General features: G+C 39.1%; 1 protein-coding gene across 4 annotated transcripts in view; it reads right to left on the bottom strand.

Annotated features, from left to right (window-relative positions):
* KCNAB1 (potassium voltage-gated channel subfamily A regulatory beta subunit 1) overlaps nucleotides 1–13670 on the bottom strand; it is a 359203-nt gene that overhangs the window by 76752 nt on the left and 268781 nt on the right. For all 4 annotated transcript variants that reach the window (XM_072792175.1, XM_072792176.1, XM_072792179.1 and 1 more), the window contains one exon: nucleotides 339–376. In XM_072792175.1, the coding sequence (XP_072648276.1) occupies nucleotides 339–376 (38 nt within the window). The remainder of the gene's footprint in view (nucleotides 1–338; nucleotides 377–13670) is intronic.

Genomic DNA, 13670 nt, shown 5'->3' on the forward strand with positions numbered 1-13670 from the left:
TCAGTTGGTCACCCTAGGTGGAGCTAAAACACACACACACACACACACCCCCGCAATGAAATCTTCTCATAAAGCGACTAAATATTAGTGCCAGATTGGTTTGTTCTCTAACAATTGGGTCTGCACATATAATAGATTGACAGCCTCAAGGGCTATTAATAGTCTGAATGTGAAAAATTCAAGAAGCAGGATCGAACTGAAAATAATCTTTGATTCAATCTTAACCATTTCCTGTGATTAAAACATTATCCTTATAAAATGCCAGGACCCCAAGAATACTTCCACTACACAGCTTTACATTTTCTTCAATCACCAAAATGGAAGCCAAGGAAACTTACCTCATCTGAAATTTGACCTCCAAATGTCACCCATGTTCCTAGAAAAGAATAAATATTTGCACATTATTTATAATCATTTTTCTAATATTATGCACAACGAGAGGAAGCACTTTTTCTTACAGGGCTACTTCAGTAGGCTGTTCCCAAAGGTATCCAGATAAGGGGAGTGTCTAGTGTCTAGTGTCTAGTGTCTAGTTCAGCCTTTCGCCTCCCCTCAGGAAATATTCCAGTAGGAGTCTGCATCCCTCTGCAGGAAGGGATGCCTGTTTGTACTCCAAGACCTCTTATATGCTAATGGCAGCCCTGGCCTACAAAATGCTTTTCCTTCTGATAGAGGACCATGAATGATAGTGCAAGAGTACAGCGCTACCAAGCCCGTTTTGGCTGCACAGGCAATTTTCCTGAAGCCACTCATTCTGAAGGTACAAGGGAAAAGGTACATGAAGCCACCATTTCTGAAAACGAAGGTAAGACCTTGTGTTAAAGAAGGGCTCTTCCGTTCTTCATCTCCAACGAGGGACTCTGTTTTGTATTCCCTATGACCTTTCAAAAGGAATCCTCTCAGATGTCCATCCAGTCCCCACTTTCACCCCCTGTAAGTGACAATGAAGCACCTTCTCTGTTATAACCCACTCCTCTGGAATGGAAATCTCTGTTGGTTTGGGAGTGGATGCAAGAGCTGGAATGAGGATTGGGAAGATGGGGAGAGAGGCATAAACAACAGCCAAATATTTGCATTTGTGAAGCAGCAGGGAAGCAGACACTGGTACTTGCCATGCCATTCTACGGTCACCACCATCATTCATTCCCAAGTTGATCCATTTTTTTGTTTTTAGCCCTGATTATATGCTGGGCAAAGGCATTACTCCCGGGTGCTTGGGACAGTGAGGTAATCGACCTAGTTCTTTTCCAGGAGCTCAGTTTATAATACTACAAAGCTAGACTGAGGCAAACACAAGGCAGTAAGGGAGAGAGTGCTCTATCTAGACTGGAGGGTGATGGTACTCTAGAAAGACTTCTTGGGAGAGGTGACACTTGGGTTGAGTTGCAAAGGAGGTAACTGAATGATGAAGGAAAGAACAGGCATTCCAGGTCTGGATAGGAGCCCAAGCAAGGTAAGAGGGTGACAGGGGTCAGTGTGGGGTGACAGACGTCAGCATGTGCTGACAAGCTGTGGTGGGCCACTAAGCAGAGTAAGACAACATGATGCAGAGGTGGGGGGGGCGGGGAGTGGACAGGAGCAAGAGCCGGGGCACAACGGGTGCTCGTGGCACATACAGAGGAGTGTGTTTGGAGTCATATGTTTCACGTTTTGCAACAGTCATAGTCAGCATTTATAAACACCTTACAAATGCTGACAGTACACTAAGAAATGTCTATGCAGTCATCTCTAATCAACTTAGCAAACTTATAAGGTAGTTGTGTTATCCCCACTTCCAGGTGAAGAATCTGTCAACCAGACTAGTAAGTGAAATACCCAGGATTCCCCAAACAGGCCTGGCTTCAAGAAGGCGATCCTTTTCACTACATCTCACTGCCTCGTTAGGATATTTCCAAATTAATTACGGCATTTGGATTCCATACTCCATAGAAACACGCTGATGTACCTTTTCTCTTCTTAGTTCTCAGGAACTATAACAAAAGTAGGATACAAATTGTTTTACTGTTCCACTGACATCTCCAGAAGTTACTGATGGGCAGCCCACACTTGCAGATTTGTGTTGCCTGGCTAGAGCAATGTTGACCCTCTTGGTATTTTAATAAATTTTGACTAAGGTACATAATTTAAATAATTAGGAAATTTTTCTTTAAAGTATCTGATTCCCAGCTTCTCTTGCAACAGAAGGCTGGTGTCCCCCCAAGGCAGACATGCCCTGAATCAGAGGGGCAGTGCTCCCTGGGGAAGGGTTTCATGCTCCCTAGTTCATGAAAGCCCACATACCTTCCTTTGCATCCCACACTGGAATCAAATAGCAGTTGTTAATTACTGCTGGATTTTTTCCTTTTTTTTTTTTTTACCGTAAAGTTAAGAAAAAGGTGAGTTTGTGTATCTCCTAAGAAAGAGATGAGTATCACCCCCCCCCAAAAAAAAGATAGGAGTGTGCTTTTTTGGGAGCTTGGGGAGTTGGATGGGAAGGCTATTCAAACAAAGAACATGCACAGAAAAATAACAACTTAAGGCACCATAAAAAAACCAGCCATGACCAGTGTACCGGAAAGATGGGCGTTGAAGAACTTAATGGATTGAAAAAATGGTAGCGTTTGTTTTTGAATGAGAATAAAATAAACGATCTCCTGTGAAATGTAGTTCTCTATTAAAGAAAAAATTGCCCGGGCATCAAAACCTTTTTACAGACAATGCTTTTTATAAGAGTCTCTTTTGAATGCAGCAGAAATTATGTGTCCAGAGCATAAACAAGCATTTGCAAACGTTAGCTTAACCGGAAACATAACCAGAAACATCGTAGCTCAGCATGTTACAAATACGGTTGAGAACTTTCAAGATAAGTTAAATTATTGGTGGCACTTTCTGTTGCAGCAAATGAGAACACGGCTGTGAATAATTGCAGACCATTAGCTCTATTTATTTGTGATGGGGGCAGAATTTTGGTGGGGTCAGAGAGCTTTTAGACAAGGAGTCCCTGAAAGGCAAAACATCAGGAAATGGCTTACTTTGCAATGAGCACGTTTTCAAACCATGGGATGTAGAACGCACTGTTGCAAGTTCCAAGTGTTACTGCACACCAGGCTCTCAACAGAGGATAGGGTCGATGTTGGATTTGTCAAGCCACAAATCCGAGGTAGCGGTATTTGGTAGGGGCATTATACCCAAGGCCATTAGTTTCATCACTCGTTAGGAATTGCTTTGGGCTAAAAAGCTGAAATGGGACAAGTAATTAGTACCACGAATTAGCTATTCTTCTGTATCTTGGAGCAAAATCAGGTCAGTGTTGGTTGATAAATTTCCTGGCTTCCTTGTGCTGTGATACTGCAGAGATTTCTTTTAACTGTTCATGTCATGAGAGGAAATACTCTTATCTCCACTTAACCACAAAGATTGGCTCAAAGTTGCAAGCTGCTTACTGATACTACAGTTCACTTACACCTTTTGAATATTTTTCTATGGGGCATTTGCAAGTTGTTTGTGCAAATGTCTCATTTGCTTCTCTCAGTCCTGGCAAAATTGGAGTCTTTGGGAAATTCATTTGGTTAGGAATAACATCATCTACTTTCTTAGGTTGAAATCAGTTTCCGGAAATGAAAATAATAGTTTGAAATTCATTCTCCCAAACAGGACCATTGAATACTGGATTTCAAACTTTATGAAAAGAAACTGCCATTATTTAGCTTACCTTTCTTAATTTTTATCTTCTTATTTTTTTAAGTAGGGTCCATGCCCAACATGGAGCCCAGTGTGGGGCTTGAACTCACAATCTAGAGATCAAGACCTGAGCTGAGATAGAGAGATGCTTAACCAACTGAGCCACCCAGCTGCCCCAGCTAATTTTTGATAGAACAAATGAAGGACTATGATTTAAAGTTATTGCACAGTAGTACCAAATGGTACCAAACACTGAATATGATAATGTTGAAAGCTGGAATTATACACACATCTTGGAGGAATCACCTTATTGGCAAGAACCATTTACAGAGATGTGATCCATGTTGGGAGAGCCTACGTTTAGGAGAAGCTTTATCCCAAAATGAATAAAGAAAACCCCCTACCTACCACCCCCGTTGAAGTATTTAATGCTATATTCCGTATACCACAGTGAAAATACTTGGAGCCTGACTGATATTTTGGTTCAGAAGAAATCAATGTCAGGCTTCTGATTTCACATCAAAGCAGTAATGAATTTGTGGGAAAAAAAAAAAAACAGAAATCATTGTTAATCTTTTTCAGCTAGTTAAAAAATCTTTAATATAAAAAGAATATGGGTATCATATATACATTTACATTAAGTTACATGCCCATGCTATAGCTTAGCAAAAATAAAGAATGGTGCCATTTCTGGAACCCTGTTATTCTTACGTTCTGCTTACTTTGTTCAGGTCTGCTACCTCCCTGGTCCTTCTGACATTTCCTACTTATTTATCTTACAGTTATTTGCTTACAAACTTTCACATTTTTTACTAGGGAGTAAGCTGTCTGAGGGTTAAGATTCTACTCCATTCATCTTATGTGCACAGCCCTAAAAGGTAAGTCAGTCCTTAGTGGATGGTCAACAAGTTTTCATTTAATTAGGCTGAATTGCCTTTTTGACTGTTAATCTACAAAATACTGGGAGAGTTTCCCACCAAACATGTTTATTGACTTGTAGAAACATGAGTAATGCTCGTTAACAGCTCTTCTGGTCCCTAGGTGATTGATGTGTTTCTCCCTGCCCCCAGGAACCCACCTAGCCAAACCAGCCAAACTCCCTCCCTGAGAAGTACAAGGGAAGGTCCTTCTCCCAGACTGCAAGGCCCCCAGTGAGGAGGGGGTGGGACCCTATAGGCAGAGTTCACCAGCCACCCCCAATGAAGAACTAGCGCTTATAAACAGGACCTGTACCCTTCTGAGGGTGAGAGATCAAGCAGCAGCCTTCCAGACAGGAGAACGCTGCTTGTTTGATTTTACTCTTAACTTCTCCCCTCCAGAAGATATAAAGTGGTTTATTAGTTAATAGGATTCTCAAAAACCCTCTGTGACAAGTTTCTTAATCATTTTTCTGCCTCTAATGAGAACATGCCTTCTTGAGACCTAGTATATAGTGTATGATTATTTCACTGTGAAATCTCAAATTAGTGGGATGTTACTTAGAAGATAATTTTACTCAACTGACACTTGTTATTTCTAGCCTTTCAAAAGCAGAGTAGAAAGAGAACGTCGAATTGTTACTGTCTTCTGATAAAACTCTTTTATACACCAAGGGACATATGCTTTGAAAATCTGTTTGTATCCAATGCATAAAGCTACCATGGCATAGAAAAATGATTCAACTGTAAAAAAAGAAAACTGCTTTGCACATGCATGCCTGTGCGCACTGCGTGCACACTCACTTCCCCCTCCCCCACTATCTCAGTTACTTAGTTGCCTTGTTGGTGGTTTACAGGATGATTGCTTCTTGTTATTCAGGAGATATGTTGTTTATCATTTAATAACCTTGTTTGAGTATGAAGAGATATTTAGACATTTAGATGTAATAATGTTCGTTCAAGTCAGCTACCTCACTGGCCCTTTAACATCCAGATTATCATAGTGCAGTTAATCAAAACCAGGATATTTTTTAAAAAGCAAGATATTAACATTGGTACAGTACTGTTAACTAAATTGCAGGTCCCTTCTGAATTTCAGTGTCTTTTTCTGTCCCAGCATCCTGTGCAGGATCCAACATTGCATTTAGTCATAATGTCTCCTTAGTCTCCTTGGATCCATGACAGTTCCTGAGTCTTCCCTTGTCTTTCATGACCCTGACATTTCTGAAAAGTACTAGTCAGGTACATTGTACAATGTCCCTCAAACTAGGTTTGAACATTTTAAGGTTATAGATTTGGTGACTTTCTTTTATATATTGGAGTTTGACCTGCTTATGGTTTGAGATTTCTTTAATAACTATTAAGAAGGGAATGATTAATGCAATTGTGATATTTATTACCTATTTAATATTTATATATATGATATTATATATTTACAGTAACTTTTCTGTACTCTTTCATTCAACTAGTATTAATTGAGTATACCATGTACTTAATTACCAGAATACACCATTGAACAAAACTAAAAATTATTTCTGGAGATTTATAAGGAAAAATAAAATAATAAGAAAAATTAAATATACAATACTTATTTATGAATGTTAATTTTGTAAGTAAAATATAAAGTACATAGTGCTTACTGATGAATGTTAGAGTCATTTTTATAAGGCAGGGCTAGGGTATATGAAATGTCAGGGAGTGAGCGTTGAGATTTTAGATAGGGTGGCCAGATGAAGTTCACAAAGACAGTGGCTTTTGAGAAAAGATCCAAAGAAAGTAGAAGAGCTCACCATGCAGCCACCTGGAGGAAGAGTATTCCAATTTCAGGGTGAACTATGTGGAGCGGAGCTTGTTGCATGTTCAGGGTCAATGAGGAGGCCCATGTGGGCAAAGAAGAAAAAGTGAGGTCCAAGGAGTCAGAGAACAAATCATGTAGGGTCATTAGTCTGAGTCTGAAACACCGAGCACCAATTAGGAGGCTGTTGTGATAATACAGGTGAGATAGGACAGTGGTTTGGTTTCAGATTGTAGTAGTGAGGATGGTGAGAAGTACTTGAATTTTGGATACTTTTTGAAGGAGAGCCTATAGGATTTGCAGATTAAAAGGATGTGGAGTATGAGAGAAGGTGAGACTTTAAGGACAACAGCAAGGTCAAAGGAAGGGGAGAATGGAGAACTAGTTCAACACATTTCATTGTGGATTTAACAATTCTTGTTTTGCAAGTAGAGCACATGTCAACTCTAGGTAGTCAAGGCTGGCCAAATGGTCAAAGGGTATTTACTGTAGAAGTGTGTAGAGTTACTAATCTGTTACATCACTGAAAGTTTACGGTTCAAGATTCAAACCCCAGATCTCATCGACATTAGACAACTCACTGGGCAAAACTAATGTGTTCACTATCTCATTTGTATAGAATTATTCCTAGAGAGGGGTGGAGTTGGACATAGGTGCATCCCCCCAAACCACATTGGAAAGCAAGAAACCATGTGAGTCCAAGACTGATATGGAGGAGGGGGGACTAAGCTATTAGCTATCACCTGAGATCAGGTCCAGGGCCTTACCCAGCGTGCACTTTCCTGTGTGAGCTTTGGGCTGAGTCTTCTGGGAATGGAACCTTTTCTCATGTCCTTGTCCCTGGGAAATCCCACTTATTGTTCAGTATCTAGCCTCAGAATTCAGTGCTGCGGGACACAGTTCCATAACACTTCCCTTGATGAGTCAGAATGAGTATTTTAGTATCTTAGGTCCCGTTCCAACCTCTTGATTTCTAGTTTCCTTACACACAAAATTTGGAACTTCAAGCTTCCTTCATCTTTATGATTTTATGATTCTGTGGTTGGATTTTGAGGGGAGAAGTCATCACCCCATTCACTCTTCTCCTGCCACTTTGAACAAACCAGTCTTACTGTACTGACAACATTGCTTTTGTACCTAGCTAATTTATTTTCTCATAGGACTTTCCCATCAATTGTCCTGAGGGCAAGGACGAAGTTTAATTTTTTAATCCTAGCCACTGAAGTGGAGCCTGCATACAGTATGTACTTAATAATCCATTTGTTGAATCCATAAATAAACATTTTAAAACCATGGACATTCTAGCCCTAGTAAGAAGGGGGTCTCTAACCCAAGAACACGTACAGCATGTTGGTTGCTTCCCTCACTCACTACCCTGAATGAGTGGTTTTCAGTTCTGGCTGCACATTTGCATTGCCTGGGGAGCTTTAAATGGTGGCCTTTAATGGCCCATCACTAGATCAGTTAAATCAGAATCTCTGGGGACAGGATCTTGGCATCAGAATTTGTAAAAGGTGCTGAGATAATTCCAATTGCAGCCAGGGATGAGGACCACAGTTCTAGACTCTTCCCATGGTGAGATTTTAGTATGTCCTCCTTTTCTTTATACCTGTGTGGCTGCTACAGATCAACTAAATACTGATCTGTGTCTGTGTGCCTGGGATATGGCTCAAGATCCTGTCTTGTTCCAATGGCGCAGACAAAACGTTCTTCCTTGTTCTGGTTTTGCATCTGTTGATGTTTTCCACAGAGCCTGGCCCTTATTTTTGGATCCAAGCTGCAGCCTGGTTTTTCATTTTTGGCTTCTAGTGTATTGCTAATGAGCATCTGGCCCAAGTTAACAAATATGATAACAACTTAGCCTTTTCTTTTTTGATTACCTCTTCTTGCAAGAACCAGTAATACCACTCCAGCTCTGGGGAAAGCGGGAGGTTGAGGGGGTGCTTTCACACCTGCACTTTAATAAATGAGCTTGAAATAGCACTGAAAGTAGGTAAGGAAGTGGTAAAGGCCATGTGGAAGAAAAGTGGGCTTTCAGGCAGGTAAAGTGCAAGTAGTATTCCCATTTATAGGCAACTCTGTAAGATCTGAAGAATCTCCATATTTTATAGATGAGGAAGCAGAGTGGTAGGGAAGTATCTTTCCACAGTTGGTTAGTTGTGGGGTGTCCAATGCCATGGTTTCTCCCAGCCCCATGCTGCTTTCTGGTAGTGATGCCTCCCCCCAAGGTCCCTCTATTCTGTTCCAGACAAGTGGTACGTATAGTGTGTGCTCTAAATTCTTGTAATAATACCCCGCTTTCATAAAACAACCAAGGTTCTTTACTCTGCCAAATGCCTCCTCCACTGAACCTTCCTTATAAGTTTTACACCAGTTTCTGCCCCCAAATTGCCACATCTGTGAAGAATGGCATACACGTGCCCCCAGTCTTCTGAGCCACCTACATGGTCCCACGTTTTCTCAACTCAACCCGAGGACAAGTTTTAACTTGTTTTCCTATAAGCCCTCACACACAGAACCTTTCTGGGCTTTAAGCTCTCAAAGCCTTATGAACCTTAGAGCCAAGGCTAAGGGCCAGGCAATAATGAGGTGTGCCTGTGGTTGAAGGAATTCTGGGGCAGGGTGTACCGGCAGGCAAAGCAGTGGCAAAGGGGAGCTGGTCTTAGACTAGGGCCAGGTTGGACTTCCCAGAAAAACCTATGAAAAGTTGAACCCTGGGGCTTCTCTTAAAGCCTATGTGTAGCCTTGAAGTTGTGAGGGTTAAATGGCTGGAACTGACATTAGGTTCTTCATGATCCTTATTAAGAATGTACAAATATTTGATATTTTCCTTCTTTCTTTGATTTAAAGTTTTATGTACTTCAGTGTGAAGGGATACTGCTAGGTCCACTCTAAGATTTGTTATAAGGCAAATCTGCCTGGAACCATTTTGTTTTAGTTTCTCCATGAATCTGATCAGTAAAAGTTTAAAGACAAGAATGTAGCGGTGGAAGTATTGGATGCAGGATTGGGGCATGAAGTTTAGAAGAGGCAGCTTTGCGTTATAAGGCTGAACTGTGGGGTTTACATTACTTAATGGGCTGTTGTGAACAAACATAGGAATGAAATTTCACTGCCCTACATCTTCCATCAGGAAACAATGACCCACTCCCCACATTTAGATGTCTGAGTGATACATAGTAAGAAAACACTATTGAGGTGCCTCAAAAAGTTAAAAATAGAGCTACCTTATGATCCAGCAATTGAATTACTAGGTATTTACCCCAAACATACAAATGTAATCATCCAGAGAGGCACCTGCACCCCAATGTTTATAGCAGCAGTGTTCACAGTAGCCAAACTATGGAAAGAGCCCAGATGTCCACTGACAGATGAATGGATAAAGAAGTTATATATATATAATGGAATATTACTCAGCCATCAAAAAAATTAAATCTTGCTGTTTACAATGTGGATAGAACTAGAGGGTATTATGCTAAGTGAAATAAGTCAATCAGAGAAAGACAACTATCATATGACCTCACTCATATATTTAAGAAACAAAACAAAGGAGTGTAGAGGAAGGGAAGGAAAAATAAAGATGAAATCGGAGAGGGAGATAAACCATAAGAGACTTTTTTTTTTTTTTTCCATAAGAGACTCTTTATCATAGGAAACAAACTGAGGGTTGCTGGAGGGGAGGGGGCTGGGCAAATGGAGTAACTGGTGATGGACATTAAGGAGGGCATGTGATGTAATGAGCACTGGGTATTTTTTTTTTAATTTTTTTATTTATTTATGATAGTCACAGAGAGAGAGAGAGAGAGGCAGAGACATAGGCAGAGGGAGAAGCAGGCTCCATGCACCGGGAGCCCGATGTGGGATTCGATCCCGGGTCTCCAGGATCGCGCCCTGGGCCAAAGGCAGGCGCCAAACCGCTGTGCCACCCAGGGATCCCAGCACTGGGTATTATATACAACTGATGAATCACTGAATTCTACCTCTGAAACTAATAATACACTATATCTTAATCGAATTTAAATAAAATTAAGTTAAAAATAAATCCATAGCTTAAGCTCCTTAAATTTCCTTACCTAGATATGACTCCCAAATTGATTGATTTAACACCTTGAGCCTATTAAAAGTTAAAGCCAAGAAGATTCTTAGGTGAGTTTTTTTCCAGTATGTTTTTTGTGCCCACACTATTGAAGTGAATATTATAATTTTTATAACCAGAAGCATTTAAAAAAAAATCATTACTTCACTGGGAAATCCATTCATAAACAAGGATTTCAATAAATTATAGCTCTTCCTCCTTCTTGAACATGAAAAAGAGGCAGTGTTTGTATTTTGTTAGTATTCTATATTAAGTTTCTTGGTTAAAATTCCTCATATTTTCTCATATTGATAATTACATGAAAAGACTTCTTCCGGTGAAGTTTCCAGGGAACTTATAACCACCATGCATCATTCATATACCTTATTCATTTTATTCTTTGGAATAAGTCCTCTAAGAGATATACAGAGTAGTTACTATAGGTGAAATTAATAAAAAAAAATCTAAAAAAAAAAATAAAAAAATAAAAAAAAAATCTAATAAAATTAGATTAATTATCTAATTTATTTTTTAAAAATCTAATTAGATTTCTACTATGGGACACCACGGCTAAATGGCAGTTACATTTTTTATTTTAAACAAATTATTTTAATATAGATTATATATATTAATGTTATATATACAGAGATACATAACTATTTTTTTGGATTTATCTTTTTCTTTCCACAGAAGTTACTATGAATGAGAACTCTAGAATATAAAGAGTTCTATGCCTACATGTAGATGTAGGCATATAGATATGTCATCTGTATCTATCTCTATTATTTTAATTTATTTTTTGCCTTTCCACAGAAGTTACTATGAATGAGAACTCTCTAAAAAACACTGCTGTCAAGAAGTCTGAAAGTTGTGGCCTCCTTTATGTTTTACTTCTAAAAAGTTCACATAAAATCTTTATCTTAGGGATATATTTCCTTGATAGTTAGTGAGTTCTTGTCCTCCCCAACAGTAAGTTTTGAATAACTCTGGTGTATCTGTACATAAAAACCGTGAGGTGTGTTCATAGGACTATCAGGATATGCTAGAAAATAAATTTAATTCCATGGTGAGGCAAAGAAACTTTTAGTGAAAATAAGATGAGGGTAATACATTGTAATAAAGAATGAAAAATATTTTATGACAGTCTTCAAATTTTACTTGGACTCTGAGCTTGATTTTATAGTATTAAATGTTAATATTTAATATTTTAATTATTTTAATTAATATTTAATATCCCTACTTCCTAATGAAAGTAGGAATACAAAATGACCCACTTATTTTTTTTTTTACTAAGTTTTGAAATGTTGAGAAATTAAAACTTGAGGAAATATGTAAGGGGTAACTTAGGAAAATTTTAAAGATTAAAAAGTCCCCAACCTGGTTACACTCAACACAGTTTCATAGATTTATGGATATACATAAAAATTAGCTTATTTTACCTATGCCTGATGGTTACTGTCTTTTTTTCCTTCAACCTATAACATCCTTTTCTTAATGAAAAATTTGTAGCTGTATCAAGTGGATGGGGTATTTTTGCATCTCCCATAGAACTGTGCATGGAAGTTTTTAAATGCACTTATTTTCTAAGTGGCAGAGATCTTCCTTTTTCAGAAGTTATGTATAGAAATTTATGTTAAAGAAGAAAAATGAAGCAATACTAAATCAAAAGCATGTTGCTATATTTATAGTCTTACAAGATCCCATTTAATCCAAATTCTACAGAGAGTCATTCTCCTCTGAAATGGCTTTTCATACAATACTATAAAAAAGTATGGGAGAAGCCTGATCTGGACACTGATGTTCCCAGCCAGGCTTTGGCTTTGAGGTGATGGCAGTATAGCCGCATAGTCCCAATTTTACAGGAATGGAAGGAAGTTTCCTAAGATACTGTATGAAAAGTCGTCCAGAAATTTAGGTAACCAGAGATACCAAAGAATACAAAAGTAATCTTTTCTGTCAACAACATTTTTGAATATTCTCAAACACAGAAGACAGACCTTCTTGAGACATTTTTCAAAACTACTAACATTTTCAAAACTAGCATAATCTGTCTCCCCAGAGACCATATAAAACTCGGCACATAGGAGGAGCTTGTTAAGTGTTTTACTACCTAACGAATCCAAGAACAGTGGACAAGAAATGATCAGTGTAGAAGTAATGTTCATTAAACTTTTTTATTGCCTGCTATCATTTTTTCATTAATTCCTTGCTTGGAAACAAATCAGATTCCAGCTATGGCCTTTGTGAGTTAGTAGTCTGGGTATCCAATAACCACTGCTCTGGTATGTATATGAGAGAACATTCCAGAAGCAGGCTGGAGGTTGGCATGGGTCTGAACCATTATGGTAGGATAACACTTGCATTTGCCTTCTTAAGCACTGATAGTCTCGCTACTCTTCCTGCAGCACCAGGGGCTCTGGTTTCAGGAAATATGGAGAGTATTCCCAGAAGAAGAAACTGCTGGGGGAGCAAAAATATCTCCATGGTGACTTTCCATCTTTGGTCATTTTGTGATTAGTTAAGAACCTTAGGGACTACTCACTATGAAGGACTAGAACTGTCTACTAACTAGGGAAGAATACATCATCTTGGTGAAGAATGTGCCACCAAAAGATCTGATGAATACAGTGCCTCATGGTTCCTGAAGGTCAGGTGGAGATCGCTGCCCACGCTCCACAAGGATAGGGAAAGATCCATCTTATTTATAACTGTCCCTCCTGTACTGAGATCAGAGCTCAAGTTTGCAGGTCAACTCTCTCTTAGGTCCTGAAACGATTTCTCTAATTTTTCAACAATCCTAAAGGGTAGGTGCTCTCATGTCCTCTCAGTTACACCTGAGATTGAGTATGTCCATGGATAAATAGATTCAGCTTGGAGACTTCACTCGTCTCTACAACGAATGATAATACCTACTCCAGGATTGCTGTGAGAACTCGGTGAGATGACAAAGCCAGCCAGTGCTTTTTGAGAACTCCTATCATGCCAGGCACTGTGCTACATACTTTATAGACATTATGTCACTTGAAACTCATGACCACTCTGTGATTTGAGTTTATTTGCTGGAATATTTGAGCCAGGATGTGAGCCCAGGCATTCTGGCTTCACAGCCCACGCGCCTAATGATTTCAACAGCATATATCCAGTGTCTAGCACAGTGCTACGCATACAACAGATGCTCACTAAATGTTACTTTCCTTCTCATCTTCCAAAGAGATAATATTTG

Source organism: Canis lupus, chromosome 22 (genome assembly GCF_048164855.1).
Source record: "Canis lupus baileyi chromosome 22, mCanLup2.hap1, whole genome shotgun sequence".
Classification (NCBI taxonomy): domain Eukaryota; kingdom Metazoa; phylum Chordata; class Mammalia; order Carnivora; family Canidae; genus Canis; species Canis lupus.